Below are 22558 nucleotides of genomic sequence, written 5' to 3' on the forward strand. Positions count from 1 at the left end.
CTTCATCCATAGAGAAGTCTATGTACCCAGTACTCCAGCAAAGCCGGCGAATAAGCCCATCGATTCACTATCCCGAAGCCCAAGTCAGAACTTTATTAGCCCAGAGTCAGATCCAGCGTCCGTCCTGTTATGTAGCATAAGGCCAACAGGACGACTTCCGCCAAATGGTGAATATAGATTCGAAGCTCAAGCGGTCTCCAAATCCAAGCATAAGCCGTGCATAGTAGAAAGGTTCCCCTTGTTCGCATCCGCCCATCCCAAGTGCAAATCCAGTGTCCGTTCTGTGAAAAAGAATACTTCTTCTTTTTTTCTATGGAAAGGCGTCCAGGTCAGTCGGCTTGGAGGATCTCAAGAGTGCTATCCAGCTCTCAAGCATCGGAATCGTACTCCGAAAGATCAAGCTCAAGTATCAAAGACCGGCGTCCCGTGGCTACAGAAGCTGTCGAGTTCTTGTAAGAAACATACCGTGCCGACTCCTGGTTAAGATGTTAGCATAAACGCGTTGCGTGACTCAGAAGCTGGTTGTCCAACCTGTAAGCAACAGAAGGCGACGGCGATCCCCCTTCAGAATCCGCCCTCGGTTCCCGCTTGATACGGTGTGCCGGGGAACTGGCGTGTGAGGCAGCTGCCCCACTCTTCAAGATACCAGCCAGCCATGTTTCTTCCTGCTTGACGCTGACCTTTGGCGTGCTGGCGCGCGAAGTGGCGGCACGTGAGGTTGTGGCGGAGGAGTTGGAACACCTTCTGCTGAAGCGTCCTGGGAACAGACGAGGAAAGGCCTCTTCGCAGTCGCAGGGGAGAAGTTCGGCGACGTACTTCACACTGGTGGAAAGACGGGTGCGGCCGCTTTGGCGGCGACGTACAGCTCGAAGAAGCAGTCGTTGGGCGCCGCGAAGGTCATCTTCAGTCTCGGATGAGATTTTTTCCAGGTAGTGAAGGAGGCGGGGACTCCATTGTTCTGTGTTGTGTTCGAGAGGAGCGTCCTTGTGGCATTTCTGCGGCTTAGAGCTATGTCCAGTAGGGACTCGGGGGCAGATGGCCGCTGGAATGCACTCGTTGAGCGGTCTGCCCCAGTTCATCTCGATCACGTCAATCTTGTTGAGCTTGCGGTTTTGTTTTTTCTTCGAGAGGTCCTCAAACTTGGTCGGAAATGGACTCCGGGACGACATGATCTGTCAGTTGTCAGCCAAGGGCTTTGTTAGAGGGTTTGATGACAATACGAACGAATGCCCCTCTTAGATGTTGCTGAAACTTGACAAGCCTTCGAAAAATGTGACTGGTTCAAAGCCTTGCAGAGGCTGTGTTGAAGGATGAATGAAGGAGGGAGGTGGTGGACGTGAAGAACTTTATAGACCTTACGTGAAAGACGTCCGACGAATGTATGAACTAGGATCAGAGCGCAGGCTGGCGATGCCAGAGTATATAGCCGGAGATTGATCACATGCGTAGCCACCGATCAGCAAACGAAGATAGTTCTCCTAGTCCAGGTTCGAGTTTCTTGACGCCACATCCTGAAGCCAAAGCTTTCCTAGAACTCAAATCGCCAGAAGATACTCTTGTCCTAGAACAGCCATTTTCACGTATGCAAGAATCACCGCCTCCCTATCCAATCCATCCAACCCACCCTAAACATCCCACCTAACAAACTCATGCCCCGGCGGCTCCTCCGGCATAACCCCCCCAAAGAACTCCCCCTTCCCCCTAACAAAATTATACGCCTTCGCGAACCCCTCCCCCCAGCGCTGCGGATCCGGCGCCGCATCCAGATTCGCTGGCGGCATCCCCTCCGGGAACCAAATACGCTCCCACTCGCCATTCTCCGGGCGCTGGTAGTGCGGCACAGGCGCCTTATCCGCGCCCTCAGTAGCCGGGAGGGGGATGTATTGCACCGGGCGGCCCTTCCAGGTCGTGAGGCGGTTGTTGCGGTCGTGGGTTGCGTAGGTTGAGAGCGGGGGTTGGGGGAGTGGGGCGCTGGGGAGGTCGTCGAGAGACTTGGCGGTGCCGTTTGTGGTGGCGGCACCGTTTGTTTGGGGACTGGGGAGCGGTTGCGAGGAAGGTGCGGTGGGTGGGAGTACAGATGCGGCGCTGACGGGGTTTACTGACGTCGGGAGTGGGGGCTGGCCGAAGCCTCCGGAAGACAGGATACCGTTTGTCGCGGTGCTGATCGAGTTGACGGCGCCTGCTAGCGCTTGGTTCGAAGGCTGGTTCGAAGGCTGTCCGAAACTACTTGGTGCTGGTGCCGGGCCTCGAGCGCTGCTGAAGGGATTCGGAGGCGCGGGTCCTGAAGGCTGCCCAAACCCACCTGTGGATATTGAGCTGGGCGCCGCGCCAAACGGGTTTGGGGGTGCAGTGCCCAAAGGCTGCCCAAACCCACCGGTGGACGTTGAGTTGAGTGCTGCACCAAATGGAGCTGACGGCGCAGACCCGGAAGGTTGCCCGAACCCCCCCGCGGACATAGGGGTGAATGATGTGCTCGTTCCTGTATCCATCGGACTTGGCTGCGGTTGACCGAATGCATTGGTGTGTTGGACATTCTGATTCGATTGCCCAAACCCTCCAGAAGGAGCCGTACCAAATGGCACGGTAGGTGCGCCGCCGAATGCGTTCGAGGATGGCTGGCCGAATGAAGATGGCTGAGCGGGTAGGGTTGGTTTACCAAATGAAGGTGCGGACGGTTGCCCGAATGCTGGTACAGACGGTTGCCCAAATGCAGAGGCTGTAGGTTGACCAAAGGCAGCAGCAGATGGCTGTCCAAAGGCAGGAGCGGATGGTTGCCCAAGCGATGGCCTGCCAAAAGCAGTCTGCGAGCCTGGTTGCGAGGGTCGGCCAAAGGCTCCTCCCGATGAAGTTGACGGACGGTTATGCAGAAGTGCACCTTGGTTCGGACTTTGTTGGCTCGAACTCATGGACTGCTTGACGATGTCAAGTCGGTTTGGATGCTCTGTTTCGCCCCGAATGACATAGTCGAGCGCGCCGTCCAGATCGTGGAGCACCTTTTGGTGCATTTGACGGGCTTGATTGACGAGGTTGTTCTCATGTTGTTGCTGCAATATCTTAGCAGGCATCCACGAGATGTATAGAATGAGTCAGTCTTACTGCTTCTTGCACGTTGCCGTTGGCCATACCGAGATAGTACAGCGTACGCATCTCCTCAGGACTCATTTCGACGCCACTGCCAAACAGACCCCTCGGAGGGTTTCTGCCAGGCCCGTACTCCGAGAGAATCCATGTCGGGAGGTCGTCCCTCAGGTCGGCTTCTATGACTTCGGCATTCAGGTGGTAACTGCGTGCGTACCCCGTCAACACATCCGCCACCCCTCCTAAGCAGGCTGCTCGACTTACGGTAGTTCGCGGTTGCGCGAGTTATAGTTCCGCCCTAGGGGAAGGCTTCAGCACTGATGATCTGGCGGGTAGTGTACAGGAAGAGGCCGGGATGCGGTAAGAGTAACAGTGAGGGTGGCATAGCCTATAACAACGGCCTACGCTAGCAACTACTCACCTCCTTGTTGGCCTCTCGGACCGCCTGGCGGATTGCCCGAACCGGCCTGGAAGGCGCCATATCTGTTCTGGTTTTGACCTTGATTCTGATATCGAGGTGGGTCTTGGCTCTGGTTCCGGCCTTGATACTGGGGCCTGGGTTGATTCTGGTACTGATTGTAGTTCTGTGACTGCTTCGCGCCAGGATGGTCGAATCTGCATCTATCTGGGAACAGTGGTCAGAACGACATCAACAATCGAGGTACTGCCCTTGCCTCCGAATCTGCATTCACCCTGCAGATAGAACTTGCATACGTTCTGGGGCATTGTTGGCCTTGCTGGCGAGCACTAAAGTTCAACAAAAGAACGGTCTCGTCTCCAGCATCGTGTCAAGCAAATCGTCCTTGACGCGTGCAGAACTTCGAGGACGCGTGAGATATACGTGATGCTCTGAAGCTGTGCCCGTGTGAAGTCTACCTAGGTAGGTACCCACTAACGAGCCAACGGGATCGGTATTTGGCGATGGGGGAGGGTTGAAACTGCCCAGGTGGATGTTTACCCACGGGGCAGACACAGAGATCTCGACTTGCCAGACGGCGTGGGCCGAGATCAGGTTTGTCTGCTGGAGCTACGGATGCTGTGTTTGTGCGTGGAGCGTTCAGACAAAGAAGCAAAGAAGCGCCGTGGGAGTGCGTGCAGAGCTACCTAGGTATAAGGCTGTAAGGCATCAAAGCCGTTTTCGTGCAATAGCGATGTGGCGCACAACTCTTCAGGAACGCGCACTCCAAGCAGAGCCTCACCCCCACGAAAGAAGGTCGCTATTGCACTTGGTAGACTATCCAATCGACTATGAAGCGCGCCGTCCTTTTCGCTCATCGGACTGACCTCCTTAACCGCCTCTGCCGGCCTTAGGCCAACTTTGATATCCCTTCGCCGTCCGCCTGTGACTTTCGCGAAAACGCCAGCGGCCCGCCGTCTTCGTTGCCGGCAGCTTGTCAAGGGATGCTGCAGCTGCCGTGACCCAATCTATGCACCCCTTCTCCATCCTCACCCTAGGCATCTTCGTAGCTGGCTACATTACCGCCCGCTGGGACCTTGTTACGCGCCTCTATGAACTGGCCATATTCGCTTGGGATCACGGCGTCGTCGTGAGTTTGCTTGCCCGCCATTCCCCAACTGCGCCGGTATCACAGAGGGCTAACACCACGATCTGTGTCCAGACACGAGCGGCGAAAGGCTTTGCGATCCTATCCATCTTCTTTTTCCTCTTCATCCTGCCCATCGAGCGCATTGCGGCACGGGAGATCGACTTGGTCAGTAGGGCCACGCCCTGAACGACATAGGAGCGAATCACTGATGGCCGCCAACAGCACCCACGTACCGGAGGAGGTGGCATATCGGCACGAGAGCAGCTCAAGCGTCGAGGATCCTTCTAGTCCGCCTCGCTATGTGATATGGTCACGAACAATGGGTTGATGCGCGTCTTTTGGCCGTCCGACACAACATGCGGGCAACAGGCTGGAGTTCTTGTTGGATGGAGAAACTCAGAGCTTGACGTGCTTGTGGTGACAGTGCTTCGGGATGTTGAGGTCAATATACCGCCAAAGTTCCGCGGCCCAATGGCTGACAATGGACAAGGCTCGCAATGTAGAGAACGCCTTACGCTCCGAGGCGCTCTTGCGCAACAGCCCCTATCCCATCCACCAGATACTCGACCGCTGTGAGCAATCAGCTCTGCAGGTTCTCGGTGTCGTCAATCCTCCAACGCCGCCTACGCATTTCAACCCGGCGCATCTCGCAGCATCTAATCATGCAGGGTCTCGCATGCCCCACGTGTACTGCCCAGCAGAGAGCAATACAACGGCCCAAATCATACTGTTCGATAGACCTCAACCATCTCGCATGCAATATCTTTCTCTGACACCCATATCCTTGGCACTGGGAGACAAGCCGGACAAAGCTGGAAGAGGCATACCCCCTCTAGACGGTATAGATGCGGAGGAAGAAAGAGAGCGGAAGAGGAAACAGGCGCTCGTGGAGAAATTGAAGCTGCATACTGTTGTGAAGCATGCCCCGACGCAGAAAGAGTTGGCTCTACCGACAATCATCAACCAGATAAATTGCTCTGCCGAAATCGCTGCGTTGCTGCAACAGAACGTCGGCATTGTTGGCATGCGGCTCAAGCGAACATTAAGCGTCAGTGAGAGAGTTGTTGCGTCTGCTAGTAACTTATGGGATCACATCCTCCTCATTCTCTGGCATGTCATAACCATCTGGATCTATCCGCTTGTGGCCAAGCTCTTTGTCCTCGGACTTATCGCCCATCGTATCGCTGGCGAGCTGCTTCTCCGAATTTTAGAATGGAGATTACTTCCCGAGTCCGCCGCGCTGAAGGATGTCTCAGCTACAGCGCAACAAGTCGACCTGCGGCTACAGCAGTTCTGCTACTGGCCCATTCAATACATGACCTTGCGAAAGAGAAAAGCGAACTGGCAAAGCATCACCAACAGTCATCCGGAGTATATCCGCTTCTACAACAGCTTGTGGCTGGTTGCCAACGATGTGATCATCGGGATCGCCCTGGGTTCCTATATCATCGAGAACTCGGACTTTGTCGCTTCCCAGGTTGACAATGTCTTGAGTGCTTGGTCGATTGAAGGACTCCGGCGGATGATTACTTGGCTCATGGATTGGCCAGCCGGCCTAAAGCTCAACACTGAACTTGCAGCGTTCTTGGGAGATCTCTTCCTGTGGGTTATTGACTACTGGGCAAGTAAGTGGAGGATACCTCGTTTCTCACGAGACGCCCTGCTGACCACAACAGGCTGTATGACTGCGCTAAGACCAGCGTTACCTGGCATCGTGCACTTCATTGGTTTTTCCAGCTTTGCTGGCGCTACGATGCCGATCTCGCTGTTCTCAGACCTTGTCTCTGTGCTGAGCCTGCACATATACTCCTTCTACATCGCGTCTGCCCGCATCTTCAACTGGCAACTGACAATCATCACATCCCTGTTCCATCTCTTTCGGGGCAAGAAACGAAACGTCTTGCGTAACCGGATTGACTCATGCGATTACGACCTGGACCAGTTGCTGCTCGGCACGATACTGTTCACGCTACTCTTCTTCTTGCTGCCCACAGTTTTTGTGTTCTACCTGACATTCGCATCAGCGAGGATGGCGATCATCACGCTGAAGGCGTTCCTAGACACAGCACTCGCTTGTCTGAACCATTTCCCGCTTTTTGCGCTCATGTTGCGTATCAAAGATTCCCAGCGGTTACCAGGTAAGTGCCTTCAGCCACAATGTATCTAGCTATGCTAACGGGCAGTGCGCAGGTGGCATTCGTTTTGATCTCCAGGATACTCGTTGCGGTCATATGGTGGAACAAGCAGATTCCGCTCCCATGTCTTGCATCTCACTCAAGGTAAGCTGCACCCTGCCGGAGTTCCGTCAGAAAAGCTTAAGCGAATGCAATCAGTCCGTTCCTCTACCGCTCGACGCAATGTTCAATGAGTACTTCCAGCTCGGCAATCGCATACGGAAGCACTACATATCTCCCGGCGTTTTCCTCTGCCTTGTGACCGGCCGCTTCGTTCCACCTATCCACCGCAAGAACCTGTACAGTCTGCAATACAGTATGCTGCCTGCGAGGCGGGCGGGCATCGTCGAACTCTGGTCGCGGCTTACTGGCCAGGGTGCTCCAACTGCTAACGGCCATGTCAAGAGACCTTCCAATGGTTATGTCAGAAAGGGGCACCACTAGCGGCGGATATACTGAGAACTAACCTGTAATTTAATGTATACTGGGTTTTTCAACCACATTGGTGGCTTTCCTTCCGCGAACCACTGTAGATCCCAATCCGGGAGTTGTTGATGTTCCTCCAACAGTGCTATTCGAAGCCCTCGGCTTCTTTGTGTCCGGCGAATCCAGTTGCAGACGCTGAGCCGGCCACCGACCCTCTTTATCCGAGTACATTGCCATTGTGCAGCTCACACTTTGTTTGCCAATCAGTCTCTTTGTCTTTCTCACAATCCCATTGTCAACCCTAGACTGTGGAGCGATGCTCTGCGGGAGCAACCTTCACAGACTAGCCACAATGTGGACTCCTTTCATAAAACTACTCTTGGCCCCAGCTAAGGGAAATCAGAACTTACTCGCTTAGCCGCCGTACTGATCTGTCCACCACCCAATCCAAACATCCAGCTTCGACTTCGAGAATCGCATTTCACCTCTGAGCATTTTACCATGAGATTTCAGAACTCGAACACAGCGAACCTCGATATCGACATGGATCTCGGAGGAGATTTTTCCTTGGCCGGTCCGGGGACGACAGGTCAGAGTCAGTACGCGGCGATGACAGGACAGAACGGGAGCATGCAGAACTTCTCTAACCGGGACAGTATCATGAGAGGTCGGGCCGACATAGTCATTGACCCGGCCTTGCTGGCTCTCAGTGGCCCAGGTGAGACTTCCAATCCCCCTGCTAACGCTTTCCAGGTTCATCGAACGGGGGATAATAGCTTCTGGGCTGTTCGGGGAGCGAACAGCAACTTCGGCTTCAATGCTCCAGGACAGGGGTTGAACAACAACGTCGACGCCCTTGTGAGCCCGTTCAATGTTGGGAACTATCAATCTCGCTACCCTGAAGTCCCGGGTAGCAGCTTCAACGCTACTGCGCAGTCAGGAAGCGATGGACCCCATCTAGGTGAGATACCCGATGCCAGTGGCCCCTACTATATTAACCCAACTCAGTTCGCGGCGGGCGATGTCGATCCAAGCCCAGACACCGACATGGAGACCGAGCTCCCCGGCTTCACAAACTTCGCCGCAGGCTATGAGGCAGGCTACCACGACGGTACGGCAGCCGCCCTTGCAGCGCCTCCCGCTGCCAATCCTCCCGCACCAACAAAAACAGGTAAGACCGCCAAACCCTCCACCCGCTCCACCCGCCGCGCAGCGCCCTACCCACTTGCAGCGCGTCCTCCCCCGCGCGCCTCCGCCCTCCCTACCATTCCCGATGCAGTCCAAACCGTCGTCGCGCGCCTCCTGCATCCACCCCGCGACGCAACACGGAAGAACGGCCATCTGGAACGGCGGTGGCTTGCGCTGACCCTTCCCGAGCATTTCCCCAAGTGTGGGGGATATCGGCTGCGCAAGAGGTCGCCGCTGTGGAAATACGGCGCTGAGGCGCTGCGCATACCGCCTAGGTACTGGCAGTGGCTCAATGGTGGGTTGGTTGACTACTCGGTGCAGGAGCTTGATGCCGACACACTTGAGATGGAGGGGTTGGTGCCCGCAGCCGAAGCTGAAGCAGACGACGGAGCCACGGCCGCGGAAGCGGCGCTTGCGGAGGCCTTGGATGTCCAGCCCCCCGCCTCCACAACCCCGCCGAACGACCTCGAAGTCTCCCCCGAGATCCAAGCGGTGATGCAGCGCATGCTCGCCCCGGACGACAAGGCTCTCTGGCACGGGTCCGGCCGCCTCAAGCGCTCGTGGCTCGCGAAGGAGTTCCCGAAGCATTTCCGCAGGAACGATCACCATCTCAAGCCGGGGTCGATGTTAAGGACTTATGGGCCTGCCAGGCTGGGGATTCCGGAGGAGCTGTGGCGGTTTTTGACGGGGGAGGCGGAGGTGTATGTCTGGCCAGGGAGGGAGGTCCTGGGTAGGAGGATTCAGAAGAAGAAGAAGAAGGGGGAGGTGGGTGAGTGCTAGGTTTTGAGGCTGAGGGGGTTGAGTAGAGAGGTAAGTTCTGGCAGTTGCTCCCTGAGCTAGGTATGGCGTTGGCGTTCGGTGGTTCATGGAATTGCGATAACGCCAAAAAAAATTGGGTGGTTCTCTGGAAATGACTTCGATTTCCATATGCACATGTGATTACTCTTGCTTACCTCAAGATGTGTACAAACTCATCGAGCTACTTCAGCATCATCCTTCCCATGCCTGCCTCGAGTTCTTGGACCTCCCGCCGCACATGCGTTGGACACTATCCAACCACGGTGAAGTGCCCGTTCTACCTCCAGACCAAAAAGCGCTGTTATACTCAAGCGCGGAGCACCTTGTAAACATTGCGTCAAAGTGGTAGCCGCAGCGGCGCAAACACAACCAACTACTTGATTATTCAGCTGTGAGGCTGCACAGAACCCGGTGGAGATCCGGTCTGCTCGATGCTCTTCCAAGCGGCTTCAACACGCCATGAGCTTGTCCTTTCCCTGGCAGTATTAGTCTTAAACCCGTATTGGAGCTGCCAGGAGCACTTGGAGTTTACGTCCGTGCGGCATTCGGACTAGCGGTCGGCCCGGAGTTTGTCCGGCCAGAAGGCCGCAGGATATTCATGAGTTTGCAAGAGCGGGGTCATCGCCGCTGAGCAATTTATCAAATATATGATTTAAAACAGCCACGTTTCTTCAGCAACCACGGTGAGATGGCCGAGTTGGTTATGGCGCCAGGTTAAGGTCACACCTTAATACAATACGCAAAATTCCTGGTGGAGAAATCCGCGTGGGTTCAAGTCCCACTCTCATCATCATTCCTTTTGTGCTTGCTTTTGCGGCTCTCTCCCTCTACAAAGCACTCCGCAGCATGTGGGAGCGCTTCCTTATCATCTTCTTTTGCACGAAACTGTTCGACTTCACATCGTGCAGACGAGAAGAGATCGTGTATGTCTGTCGTGATGAGGTTGATAGAGGCGACGAGAAGGCGATACTAGGCCCAAGAGCCATCCTGAAAGATCGTTGTCGCATCTTTACTCTAGCTGATTCAACCCCAGATTCGTGATCAAACTGGCCTCCTAGTATTGTCCATTGCAGAGCAGCTAGACGATCTTACCCGCAAAGTTCGTTGTCGCATCTATGCTTCGGCTTGTCTGGGAACTGATCCACGATCGAAGTGGACTCGTGATCTTGTCAACTGTAGGGCAGCTTGATACTCCCGCCCGGAAACTCCGTTGCCGCATCTATGCTTTAGCTTTTCCAACACTAGATTCTCCATTAAATTGGACTTGCGGCCTTGTCGATCATAAAGTAGCTAGACCGATTCAATGCGATAGAAATCAAAAGATGCTCAGCAGTCTGGCTCTTCAATGCATCGATCATGTAAGGCGTCTTTGACCTGTGGACTGTATGCTTAGGCAATTCACTTTCAAGGCTACGAGCGGCTTTCAATGCGCAGCTGAACAGAATTTCTTGTAACCATAAACTATACAACTCCAACGCGATCCGGGTATCATCCTAACAACGCAACACCACAACACTCTCACCACCCCATCCCTCCACCAACCATCAACCCCACCTCCCCCATCAAGCCGCCCAACCCAACACCCTTGCCCTTCCAGGCGTTCTCCTCCTCCATGCCGCGCCACCATAGTGCGGTTTCCGCATCCACGCCCAACACCCGTCTCCCATAAACCCTCAGCTCCGAACTCTCCCTCATTATTCCATGGATGTTGAAGTGTTTCGGTGCTGCCTTCGATAACCACTCGCGAGTCGCACGACCCGTGGCGTCCCGGCCCCAAGTTGGCGGATGTAGGAGCTTGTGGACAAGGCGGCGGACAGGGGTGGGGACGACCGGGCGCGGGCGCGGAATGCGTGTTGGTTGCGATGGGCGAAAGGTCTGCACAATGCTGCGAACAGAGCGGCATGTAGGTTTGTGGCAGCCCGCGGCGCCGCTGTCGTAGCGAGGTAGTGTGCCGGTTCCGTCCCATTCTTCGTCTGGTTCCTCGATTTTTGGAAAAAGCGCGAGGCCGTGCCGCATCTCCGATTCGAGAGTTGCGAGCTTTTCTGGAGAGATTGAATCGTGGGTAATGCCGTCTAGCCAGTTTGCGAGCCTCCGCTCTGTGTGTCCTTCCTCCACAAAGCCGATGTTGGTGATGATGTCTTCATGGGTTGGATTTAGGACCAGCACTGCGCGTAATGGTGGCGAGGATGGAAATTCGATAAATACGCCTTCATCGGTGATTTGAGGTAAATCGTTCAGTAAGTCGGTCGGATATTGAATAAGCGTAACTTGGCGCAATTTTTGCGTTTTGTGGCGGTATGACCGTTGGTTGAGGACCGCGTGCTTCTTGGCTTGATTCATCGTACTTTACGAGCAGGTGGTGTGATGGAAGTGGAGGAGGACGAGAGGATGACGGAGGTGCCGAGGGAACACTCTGTATTATCAGGATGTCCGGAGTGTTGTGTGGGGTGTGAAAGAAACGCAGACAACGTTGTGTCAATGTTTGGGGTAATGTATGTATGGGTGAAGCGCGACAGACAGTGCAGCCTGGATTATAGTGATGTTGGGAGTATTGTGTGCGATGGTGAAAAGATGAAGAGAGGCAGAGAGCGTGGAATATTGATGTTTTGGTCGCGCACAACCTACCTCCATCTGCCAGTGGTCGTCCAGATATTACTAATTCACCAACCTTGGGTTGCTATCTTCGCTTGCCCGCCAAGCGGCAAGGTTTCCATACCTGAGCTGCGAAAGTGTTGCGGACATATAGCTTGATCATATGATGAGCGGGCTGCTCCCATGGTATAAGATAACTGATAATAATTGCAACATCGTCGTCCTGTGCCACCTCTGTTAAAATTGTAGAAGGACCGACTCAGCTAAGGACAGTATGGTGCGTGTGAAAAGTGATAACGCTGAGTTTAGGTCAGCTCGGTGCCACGCTAACCCTACCAGGCAGAACATAGATCTTCGACCAAATCAGGTCTGTGAACACGGCTCAGGCATTCGGCAGTGAGTGTATGATAGCACAGTCGCGGTTCTTGACACCAAGAGTCTAATTACGATAGTGCTGGACACATAGTGGTATGTTTTGGTACATCGTTCGAGTAGATACACTCATCGCTTCGTTACTTCGTCTTCGGCAAGATCTTCTCGCTCTCAAGATCGTCAAACACCTCCGACAAGGAGTCCCAGGTGTCAATATATCTGCAATACGAGTGTTAGCGATCTCAGACTCATGTCTACCCGCAATGTAAAAGGATTCCCGCAGGGATGGTGGGGCTGTGCCAAGGAAAGCCAGTGGAGTACTCACCCAGTCCACCCAAGCTTCCTCGCTTTGCTCATACTAATCACCAAGTCGTAGTTCCTGCCCAGCACAAACCCCAAGAAGTCCCAAGTGGCCTTTTCGAACGCATCCTTCTCCAGTCCCTCGCGGTCCGCAAGACTCTGCCATGCCTTCTTGACCTCCGGCTTCTGGCTCCACTTCGTGAGGTCAATCCTCTGCTCAACTTTACTCTGCTTGACCTTCCCCACAAGCCCGACCTCCTTCTCCACCTCCGCCAGCGGCGGTCGCTCCGCCAACTCCGCAGTGCTTGCATCGGGCGCGTCCTGCAAGAATTGGTCCTCCTTGACCTTGAGCCCAAAGCGAGCCGCTAACTTCGGCCACAGGTTCTGCCAGCTCTCCGCGTCCCCATTCACAACATTGAACGCTTCGTTGCCAGCGCGTGGCTCCAGGGCCGCCCAGACGCAGAATTGCGCGTGTAGGCGCGAAAAGGTGAAGCAGTCAAATCTGGTGTAGAACGTCTCACTGCCTGGGAAGACCAGCTCCTGTCCCATCTCCTTCGTTACAGCGGCGTAAAGCCCAACGGACGTGCCGAGATTCATGAAGTTGCCCTTCGCAAACCCGATAACATCGTTCGGGTATGTAACGACCCAGTCGATAGGCTTATCCTTGCAGTATGTGTGTAAGACCTCTTGCTGGCGATAGTAGAAGTTAGGGGGCCGGTCTGGCCCGGTGAGCCAGGGGTCTGATTCGACCATCGGGTTCTTGGGCTGCCCGAGATGGACGCCGTATTGTTTTGCGCCGGTAACGAGGATGATGCGCTTGATTTGCTGCGAGGCGCCGGTTTTGTCAAGGGCGGAGAGGAAATTCTCGAGCATGTCGCCTGTGGGAAGCGGGGATTAGCGTGGCTGTTGCATATATGGACGCGCGGCTATGTGACTATGGGTTGTTACCATTAACGTCCCAATTCTCCTGTTCCGTCTCTTTTTGAAGGTATGCGGCGAAGAAGACATAGTCGGCTTTGACATTCTCCAGCTGTTTCGCCATGTCGTCCGCTGACGAGGTGAGGTCTATATGGTTGTGGACAACACTGTCGGGGTAGGCATCCTTCTTGCTGCGGGATAGGGCGTGCACGGTAGGCCATTGCTGCGGATTCTTGCCCAACTCGAGGACGATTTCGCGGCCGAGGATGCCTGTCAGAGAACTGTCAGCTATGGACGTTAGGTAACAGGCGGGGGGTGATGTACCTGTGGCACCGGTAACAATTGCGGAAGGCATTGTGGACGTAGGACTGGATGATACTGCCGCAGGACTGAAGATTGAGAAAGGGCAGCCTCCAGAAGCGGCATGCCTTTATCAGGAAGCTGAGCGGTCTTCAGAGGACTAGTACATATGACGTCGACTATTCGTAACCCCGGAACGACGTCCGAAACCGCCTTGGTGTTGTTCCCCACTCCATCTCGGTGGAGGTGGTTTGGCCTTCCCGAAGTCTTCAAAGTTCTGTCGTCAAGTGGTCGAGATATATCACGCAGTGGTCAGGAGCTGCTCGCAAGGCCGAAGGAAGTGAAGACGCGACGTTTGCTCAGCAGCTGCTGCCTTCGAGGATGGCATGGAACGGCTCGTGGAGGCTGAGGTGGGCAGATCAGTATATCGAAATTGTTTCGGCCCGCCGAAGGACGGCTATGCGCCGCTGTAAGCCTCCAGAGAGGCGTCCTCGTTCCATTTCAGGCCTTGGATATTAGATTCGTATTCTCGGCTGTCATGTTTCGACCACGTGATCCAGCTACAGCCACTACACCTCGGAATAATCTACAACCTGGTACTCTGCCGTGAGATACCTTACATATAGTTCCCCGCGTTTCGATTGCCTTTTTGGTACACATTCATGTATCCAGTAAATCCCAGCACGCGGCTCCGTAAAAGCATATTCACGCCGCCCATACCCCCCCGTTCTCCGTCTGCTCGAGTCCACTAGGCCTTCCTTCCTGCCAGACGTTTCCCCTACTCAAAATCAGTCTTCGAGACGACGGGCGATATGGAGGAAAGGCCGCCGAAGCGACATAAGGTTGCCAAAGCGTGCGACGAGTGCCGTATCAAGAAGGTCAAATGCGACGGCACACAGCCTGGTAAATCATCAATTTACCATCCCCTCTGCGCTTCCTTCAATGGGAAGAAGCGCTACATATCACGTGGACGCTGGCTTAACCATTGCGTTGGATGACAGTATGTGAGCCTTGCGCCCTCAGAGGTGGGCTATCAGCGAAGTGCACCTGGGGCGTGAGGAGGACAAGAGGGTCGGCAATCTCCCAAAGAGACATTTCGTATCTGGAAGCCCGGATCGAACGGTTGGAGAGCGAGAGACAGAGTCAATCCGCTGCAACCGCGCACTCCCAGAGCTCCGTCAGACGTGCTTCTTCTGCAGCAACTCCTCAGCCGACTGGAGACTCGCTGACGTCGAGAGATCGAATCGTCCCAGAACCTAGCGCCAGTGCTATGATGGAGATCCTAGGAGACGAACCTCAAAATCAAGAGTTCTTCGGCGTCTCGAGTGCTGCAAGTTTCATGAATCAACTGAAAAAGGCTGTCGATAGGCAGGTCGAATATCCACAGGCAACGCGCTCATTGAATTCGGTTACGACTCAAGTCCAAGTGCCGATGCTCCTGTCTCAACGGAGATCGATAAATCGGCCAATAGATTATGTTCTGCCCCCGCGAGAGGAGGCGGACGAACTACTTGCGACGTATTGGCGGGTTGTTCATCCGTTGTATCCCTTCCTTGACGAAGCTTCTATGAGTTCCGCGTATCATAATGTGTGGAGCGAAGAACGTCAGAGTTGTGGTGAGCCTACGTTCTTGTGCTTACTGAACCTTATATTCGCTTTGTCTTGCACGATAGTGGACTCTGTAAATGCCGAAAAGCGATCAGCATCTGCAGACATCTTCTTCGGCCGAGCGAGGGACCTGCTCAGTTTTGATTTGCTCCGTCATCCGTCACTCCTTACTGTCCAGTGTTTCCTCGTACTTGGTCAATACCTTCAAAGCACCAACGATCCTCAACAGTGCTGGATTCAGGTCGGCCTTGCAATCCGAGTAGCCCAAAGCCTTGGCCTGCATCTACCTACCACAAGTTCTCAAGCGGAGACGGGTCAGCATAGAGAGCTCCTCCGCCTTGTCTGGCATGGCTGTGTCCTCATGGACAGGGCTCTCTCGATGACATTCGGTAGACCGGCGATGATTACTTCACAAGCGGCTGCCACTGTACCCAGACCTGTAACTCCCAATGAGCTTCCCGAACAACCTGACCCACTTGGGCGGATCTCAGCTGGGAGCGGGCCTCTTTCGGACTTGAATTTCTTCATCCAGACTCTTCAGCTTTACGAAATCTTGAACGAGATATTACTCGACCTGTATACTCCCGCTTCATCAGGACCGTCAGAAGACGCCTATGAATTCTACTTCGGCACGATTAGTGTGGGGAAAGGCAACTCGATCTTTGAGCTGGAGAGGAAGCTACTGCGGTGGAACCAGGACCTACCGATACATCTACGATACGAACCTGACAGCAACAAGCACGAAATACACATCCGACAAGCAAATATATTGCGATTGCGATATCTGCACATCCGGATGCTACTCTTCAGGCCTACCTTGTCGCTGTTTTGCACGCATAACCAGGACGATCCCATGGCACGAGAGGACTCTATGCCTCGGCGACTTGCGCTCCAGTGCTCGATCATGTGTATCAAGGCCGCGCTGGAGGTGGTCAACCTCGTACGGTCAAACATGTCGTCCACGTTGGTATACTACAATCGTCTCCCTGCTTGGTGGTATTGCATCTTTTACGTCTACACGGCGGCGACTGTTCTGGTCGCCGCTCGACTTCGTCCGGAAATCGCTGCTGACATAGCCGATGCGGAACTTGTCAGCCATCTGCAGACAGCAATTGGCCTCTTGGAACATTTCAAAATCTTCAGCCAGAACGCCCAAAGATGTGCTACTGCACTGACGATCTTGTCCGAAAAGGTCGAACGACAGAGGGCATCCCAGACAACTGCACGTGCGGACGCAGCAATGGAGTCACATTCTTTGGGGACGATTCCCTTGGAGGACATCAACACTTCAGCACCAGATCACAATGTTGTAGCCATGGGGTTTACTCAATCATCTGCCCCGGAGGTCGATCTCAATGCGGTCCCACTCCTTGGCCTGGGATCGCATCATCATCCCGTAGCAGACATGTTCGACGATGTGGACTTCAGTTTCGATATCAGCGATATGTCATGGCTTAACAGCGTGCCTTCTCATCTCTACGATACCTAGCCAATGGCTCTGGTGTGCTCAAATCCCATGTTTCGAGGCATTTTTGTACCGTAAGATAGGTCCCTGGTGCAAGATAGTATGCTTTCGACGCGAATTTCCATGTAAAGCTAATTGTGGTTATAAGCCGTCGCATGGGATGTGCGCCTATTGCCGAGGCGACAAAGAGAGATTATGGCACCTAATGTGATGTGCAAAATTTCATTCCGCGGGAAGAAGCCGCCCAAAGAACCTGGAAGTACACATCGCTTGTTAGACTCTAATTCAAACGCAAAAACGCCACCGGCCATGGTAATACAAGTGGAAAGAAGAGATCTCCTCAGCTGTCGCTACTTCCCAGCAACCCGTCTAACGCACTTCGGGTGTGCTCGAACACGTCGTGCCCGTACAACCAGGGCTGAAATTCTTTCGACGACAAGGAATTTGGGTTCACTTTTGCAAGATCGTCCGCGCCTGAGTCCAGTTCCGCTTCTTTTCCCATCAGCTTGAAAGCCTTATCCCTCGCCACTTGCTTGGGACCATCGGGTAGGTGCCACACGGCACTCGTATCTCTTGAGCCCTGCTGGATTCTTTCTGCGCGAGGCTTCCTGATTGCCTCATATGCTTGCATTGTCTTCGGGATATCTTCTACTCCTTTAGCACGCTCTAGGCACTCCGCCAAACAAGCTCCGTCTTCGATCGCTTGAGCGGCCCCTTGTGCTAGGAAAGGCGTCATTGCGTGCGCTGCATCACCAAGGAGGGCCACTCTGCCACACTGGCTCAACCATGTGGGCAAGGACGGCAGATCCGCCACCTTCCAATTCAGACAGCTCTCGACTTTCGATAGTACTCGTCTGATTACGGGATCAAATTCCTTGTAGCATTCATTCATTTCGTCCAGGTTCCCCGGCTCGTTCCACATCCCCGCCTGCGCATTATCGCCTGCTGGATGGCTCAGCACGAGATTGTACATCGCGCCGTTCCTGATTGGGTACGCCATTACGTGACGTTGGTGTCCAATCCAGCAGTTCGCGTTGATGTCCGTCATGAGGTGGGAGATTACGGGATCGGCAGACATGACTTCGACCGGAACGGTGGCACGATAAGAATTGTTTGCCGAAGCGTTCGCCACGATGAGGTTAGCCGGAGCCGGCAGGATAGAAGAGCGAACTCTGGAGCGGATGCCGTCAGCGCCGATGATGAGATCGGCCTCGAGGCGGCTGCCGTCTTTGAGGGTAACAGATGGACAAGGACCTGAATCATCGACGGTCGAGATGGCCCTACGCAAGTGAACGGTAGCGCCGGCAGCAAGAGCGGCATCGTAAAGAAGCCGTTGGTAGTCCGCACGGTGGATGAGCCAATAGGGGAAGCCATAGCGCTCGGTCAGGTGAGGGTGCAAGGGAGTGGCACCGAGGAGTTCGCCTGTGCTGTAGCGGCGGAACGAGAATTTCTGCGGCCAGACGACTTTTTCAAGAAACTTGGGCGTAAGTCCGTAACGATCGAGAACTCTAGAGCTGTTTGGGGGAATCTGGATACCAGCGCCGACCTGAATTTCGAGTCAATACTACAGACGTTCTGTGGCAGGGGGACAACCTACTTCGGACAGCTTAGAGGCGGCTTCTAGAACAGTTACTTTATGACCTTTACGGGCGAGTGCTATTGCTGCACCAAGGCCACCCAGTCCGGCGCCGCATATTATGACCTCAAAAGCCGGGTTCTGATGTGAAGAGCCGTTGGTAATTCTCTGTGGCATTGTTACGGGGTAGTCAACGGAGGAGTTCTAAAGGGAGTTGGGCAAGTTCTAGCTTCCAGAAAGATGTGCTTTCAGCTATGGTATGCGGTTTTCGGACACAGACTTCATAGTGGCTACATGTTTATATATTGTATGATATCAATGACGAGAATGCCCTGCTCGGCTGTGGTAAAGGGTGTTTGGGAGACCGCTGTCCTCCGCGATTCGCAAACGCGGGGTCATTCCGGGGCTGGAGACAATGATCGCTTGTCTCCGGCGGAAGCATTTGTTCCGCGCCTGGAAAGCCTCCCCGTCAAGTGTCTCCGGACAGGGGTTACTCGTATCTCCACAGTATATTGCAACCATACAAGTCTTTGCATGCTGGTGTCCTCCCAGCTATGCCGTGGCATTTCAAATCAATCCACCAAGCGGGGGACGGGGCCAGCCCAAGTCTGAAATGGATACTCCGACAGGATACTGTACTCAAGATCGTGCCGGATGTTCCAAAGACATCTATCACACGTAACCATACTCCACACCATCGCATGGATGCTTCGCTGCCCCAGCCTCCTACAGCACTCAACCCTAATTGCATTCGGGGACTTTCTTCCGGGAGTATTTGGGGAAGCCCGGAGCGAGCGAATCTGAAGACATAAGGGAGAACAACCCCATGGGGTTAAACACGAATATAGCATCCCTTCGTTCTCGCCGCTTGCAGCCTCTCCACCGACCTTCAGATCATCATGACCTTCACCAATATGCAAGACATGGAGAAGAACGACTCCTCCCATTCCCGGATCGAGGATATCAGAGTGAAGTTCTCTGAAGACCATGGCATTCCGTCCACCAACCTCGAGGCCGAAGCCAGCCTTCGAAAGAAGTTCGATAAGCGGGTCCTACCTTTAGCAATTCTTATCTATCTTATGGCCTTTATCGACCGGACCAATATGGGCAACGCCAGAATTCTTGGAATGCAGGAAGATCTTAAACTTGTTGGGTACCGTTTCAATATTGCGTTAACCGCATTCTTCGTGACCTATGTGCTCTTTGAAATGTAAGGCCTCTCCTCACAGACCTATCAACATACAACTGACAGTCAGATGATAGCCCGGCGAACATACTGTGCAAGAAATTCGGACCCCGTTATTGGCTCAGCTTTCTAACCTTCGGGTTTGGTCTGATTACCATGTGCATTGCCTTTACGCAGAGTTTCCAGGCTCTCATTGTAACCAGAGTCTTACTGGGGGTCTTCGAAGCTGGCATCCTGCCTGGTATTATCTTTACCTTCAGCAAATTCTACCGACGTTACGAAATCACCTTCCGCGTTGGAGTCATGGCATCATTCGCGTCACTTAGCGGATCCTTTGGTGGTCTCCTAGCCACCGGGCTATCCAAAATACCGAGCAGCAGTCACCTGGACAGTTGGAGATACATCTTCCTCTTCGAGGGCATAATAACAATGGCCGTTGGTGCTCTGGTCCTCGCGCTGATGCCGAACGACCCTTCTTCGGCCAGCTTCTTGACCACAGAAGAGAGGATCATCGGTGCCGATCGTATTGCAGCTGAAGCAATGACGAAGGGCTATGAGCATATGACCCTCCGTGTTTTCAAACGGGCGCTTATAAACCTGAATACTCAACTCATCGCGCTCGGGATTTGTTGCTCACTTCTTGCCATGAACTCTGTTGCTCTCTTCATGGTAAGTGTCAATCCAAATCGCTCCCGAATCAGTCTCTATGTTCCTCATTGACTAACTCTGGCGGTGTATTAGCCGACTCTACTCAGGGGAATGGGTTACTCATCAATTCGCTCTCAGCTCCTCACGGTCCCACCTTACGCCATCGGTACAATCGTCTGTATCGTCGCCGCCTATATATCTGATCGGCTTCGCACCCGAGGGCCGGTTCTCCTTGTGATTGCGCCATGCATTGTTGTTGGGTTCGTTCTCCTCTCCGCGGTGCAAACCGTGGGCGTCAAATACTTCGCCATCTGTCTGGCTACGCTGGGGGCATTCACCAGCAGCCCGATTCTGTTGGCTTGGAGTGTGGACAACGCCGCTGGCCCGGCTGTCCGTGCCATAGTCTCGGCGTATTGCGTGGGCTTGGGAAGCGTGGGCGCTATTGTCTCGACCTGGACTTATCTCCCGAAAGATGCACCCAGATATCTGCAGGGACATCTGGTCAATTTGGGGTTCGGCTGTATGCTATTCGCCCTAGTCACGATTCTAACCTTCTACCTGAGGTGGGAGAATCGCCAAAGGGCAAACGGGAGGAGGGACTGGAGGTTGGAAAACGCAAGTGAGGAAGAAGTGAATCAATTGGGTCACTCGCATCCAGCCTTCAGGTATACACCTTGAGATGGATTTTTGTTGGAGTAGGTCTTGCTGAAGAAGATTCGGCTATCAAGAGCTTGACTCTTTACCAAAAGGTTCACTGTGTGTATATGCACGTGATCTGTAGACGGAAATAGACTTAATACAAGACTCATTGTCAATCTGCTCAATCTTCGCTTTGCTTCACCATCTAATACGGTCGTGATCTATAAGAAGCTTCATGTCTCGTACTCCAACATGCTGCTGTTCAACAGACTGCAATGGCTACGGCTGAGGGGCGGCGGATAAACCGCGAAGACCAGAACTAGCATAAGCAAGGCTCGGATTTTCAAATCCGATGAGAGTAAGCGACCCTTGGATGAAAGCCAGAACAGTCAAATTAAAGAAAATACTGTATGTCAGAGTAGCGTCTCAGTCACAACAATTGAGGGATTCTTTTAACCTACCTGGAGTACGGAAACGCGGCTCTGTACGCAGGGATCGGTGGCCGTCACTTATCCGCGGAGCTCGATAACTTGCGAAAAGCCCCGATATTCTTGGTGCTTTAGTGGAGCATTGCAGAGCGGAAGCACCTGGTGAGGCTTGGAGACTCTCAGACTCGTAGCACGTCTCTACTTTTTTTTGAAGTTTCAAGCGTCTAGGTATTTTTGAAGGCTTCGGCAAGTAACATATCTCATTCGGAAGTACCTATAGAGCCCTTCTACGCAAACAGTCATGATTACGAACCGAGCGCGGATAGCTACACAACCATCACTGTTCCCGACTCAATCCCAACGCCTCAACCATTGGCCGATCGTTGATAGCAAACAAGTACGCCTGACCCGCTTCGTGAGAACAAGTATGGGAGACTTGAGCCCAGGCCGGTACGGTGAACGTGTCCCGCGGGTTCCAGTTCACCACCTGCTCCGTCTTTCCATCTGGTAGCAAGATAGTCGAATACCCTTTGCCTTCATACACATGATATACAAATGACGTCGTCTCCCTCTTCTTCTTCGTCACTGTTCCCGCGGCAATTCTCTCCGCTTGAGCACTCAGCGTCTTGGACAAGTGGCTGCCATCCTCGTGGCGATAGTGGTAGATAGCATAGTCTCCCTCAACAGAGTCTAGTTGCCTCTGGACATTGGCCCAAGGAAACCGCAATTTGCTCTCTTTGACTGGTGTGCTCGGATATCTCTTTTCCGCATACGGCTCCGCAAAGTTGACGGGCAAGTACCGGTAAAGCGGGAGGTCGAGCCCATCAAGCCAGATCATGGGCTTCCCTTCCTTGTTCTCGTTCCCGTGGTCGTGCCAGTGCCAGCTGGGCGTCAAAATCACATCGCCTTTCTCCATGGTGATCTTCTCACCCTCAACGGCCGTAAAGCCATCGGTGCCTTCGATGATGAAGCGCAGGGCAAAGGCCACATGCCGGTGCGCGGGCGCGGTTTCTTCAGGGAGGATAAGCTGGAGCCCGGCGTAGATGGAATCGGTTGTATAAGGGGCAGTCAAGGATGGGTTGACCAACATCAGCACCCGGCGTTCAGCTTCTTCGGCGCCGATGATGTCGCCGGCTGAGAGGAGGAGAGGTTTGACCTCGTCGTACTTCCAAGAGGCAATGGAAGCGGAAGGATTTGGGTGGGGTGGGACCATTTTGTCTGTAGCAGGTTTGTGAGCCTCGGCATGGAGTTTAGGGGATTACTGAAAACGGACCTAGCTGTGTCCACAAAGCGGCAACATTCTGTTGTGGAAGGC

The 22558-nt window shown here is 53.8% G+C and overlaps 11 protein-coding genes and 1 non-coding gene across 12 annotated transcripts; 6 read left to right on the top strand and 6 right to left on the bottom strand.

Moving 5' to 3' along the window:
* Positions 1–817: 817 nt before the first annotated feature.
* W97_04335 (uncharacterized protein) lies at positions 818–1169 on the bottom strand (the record flags this gene model as incomplete). Its single annotated transcript, XM_007782227.1, has 2 exons — positions 818–995; positions 1054–1169. The coding sequence occupies 2 exons, from the start codon at positions 1167–1169 to the stop codon at positions 818–820; spliced, it is 294 nt and encodes a 97-aa protein (XP_007780417.1).
* A 456-nt stretch (positions 1170–1625) lies between these two features.
* Positions 1626–3804, bottom strand: W97_04336 (uncharacterized protein; the record flags this gene model as incomplete). The annotated part of the gene is made up of 5 exons (XM_007782228.1): positions 1626–3044; positions 3097–3283; positions 3343–3376; positions 3500–3703; positions 3771–3804. 5 exons carry the CDS (start codon positions 3802–3804, stop codon positions 1626–1628), a joined length of 1878 nt encoding a protein of 625 aa, XP_007780418.1.
* Positions 3805–4505: 701 nt separating this feature from the next.
* W97_04337 (uncharacterized protein) lies at positions 4506–4913 on the top strand (the record flags this gene model as incomplete). Its single annotated transcript, XM_007782229.1, has 3 exons — positions 4506–4625; positions 4698–4790; positions 4848–4913. The coding sequence occupies 3 exons, from the start codon at positions 4506–4508 to the stop codon at positions 4911–4913; spliced, it is 279 nt and encodes a 92-aa protein (XP_007780419.1).
* Positions 4914–4931: 18 nt separating this feature from the next.
* On the top strand, positions 4932–7243 carry W97_04338 (uncharacterized protein; the record flags this gene model as incomplete). Its single annotated transcript, XM_007782230.1, has 5 exons — positions 4932–5066; positions 5116–6250; positions 6302–6763; positions 6816–6904; positions 6959–7243. 5 exons carry the CDS (start codon positions 4932–4934, stop codon positions 7241–7243), a joined length of 2106 nt encoding a protein of 701 aa, XP_007780420.1.
* A 483-nt stretch (positions 7244–7726) lies between these two features.
* On the top strand, positions 7727–9193 carry W97_04339 (uncharacterized protein; the record flags this gene model as incomplete). Its single annotated transcript, XM_007782231.1, has 1 exon — positions 7727–9193. The coding sequence occupies one exon, from the start codon at positions 7727–7729 to the stop codon at positions 9191–9193; it is 1467 nt and encodes a 488-aa protein (XP_007780421.1).
* A 700-nt stretch (positions 9194–9893) lies between these two features.
* Positions 9894–10001, top strand: W97_04340. Its single transcript has one exon. It is a non-coding gene; the product is annotated as a tRNA-Leu (tRNA).
* Positions 10002–10729: 728 nt separating this feature from the next.
* W97_04341 (uncharacterized protein) lies at positions 10730–11551 on the bottom strand (the record flags this gene model as incomplete). The annotated part of the gene is made up of 1 exon (XM_007782232.1): positions 10730–11551. One exon carries the CDS (start codon positions 11549–11551, stop codon positions 10730–10732), a length of 822 nt encoding a protein of 273 aa, XP_007780422.1.
* Positions 11552–12315: 764 nt separating this feature from the next.
* W97_04342 (uncharacterized protein) lies at positions 12316–13748 on the bottom strand (the record flags this gene model as incomplete). The annotated part of the gene is made up of 4 exons (XM_007782233.1): positions 12316–12394; positions 12501–13353; positions 13424–13663; positions 13718–13748. 4 exons carry the CDS (start codon positions 13746–13748, stop codon positions 12316–12318), a joined length of 1203 nt encoding a protein of 400 aa, XP_007780423.1.
* Positions 13749–14966: 1218 nt separating this feature from the next.
* W97_04343 (uncharacterized protein) lies at positions 14967–16790 on the top strand (the record flags this gene model as incomplete). Its single annotated transcript, XM_007782234.1, has 1 exon — positions 14967–16790. The coding sequence occupies one exon, from the start codon at positions 14967–14969 to the stop codon at positions 16788–16790; it is 1824 nt and encodes a 607-aa protein (XP_007780424.1).
* Positions 16791–17106: 316 nt separating this feature from the next.
* On the bottom strand, positions 17107–18519 carry W97_04344 (uncharacterized protein; the record flags this gene model as incomplete). Its single annotated transcript, XM_007782235.1, has 2 exons — positions 17107–18312; positions 18364–18519. 2 exons carry the CDS (start codon positions 18517–18519, stop codon positions 17107–17109), a joined length of 1362 nt encoding a protein of 453 aa, XP_007780425.1.
* A 737-nt stretch (positions 18520–19256) lies between these two features.
* Positions 19257–20854, top strand: W97_04345 (uncharacterized protein; the record flags this gene model as incomplete). The annotated part of the gene is made up of 3 exons (XM_007782236.1): positions 19257–19552; positions 19606–20197; positions 20270–20854. The coding sequence occupies 3 exons, from the start codon at positions 19257–19259 to the stop codon at positions 20852–20854; spliced, it is 1473 nt and encodes a 490-aa protein (XP_007780426.1).
* Positions 20855–21580: 726 nt separating this feature from the next.
* On the bottom strand, positions 21581–22456 carry W97_04346 (gentisate 1,2-dioxygenase; the record flags this gene model as incomplete). Its single annotated transcript, XM_007782237.1, has 1 exon — positions 21581–22456. The coding sequence occupies one exon, from the start codon at positions 22454–22456 to the stop codon at positions 21581–21583; it is 876 nt and encodes a 291-aa protein (XP_007780427.1).
* Between the last annotated feature and the right edge of the window lie 102 nt (positions 22457–22558).

This window comes from Coniosporium apollinis (genome assembly GCF_000281105.1).
Source record: "Coniosporium apollinis CBS 100218 chromosome Unknown supercont1.19, whole genome shotgun sequence".
Classification (NCBI taxonomy): domain Eukaryota; kingdom Fungi; phylum Ascomycota; class Dothideomycetes; genus Coniosporium; species Coniosporium apollinis.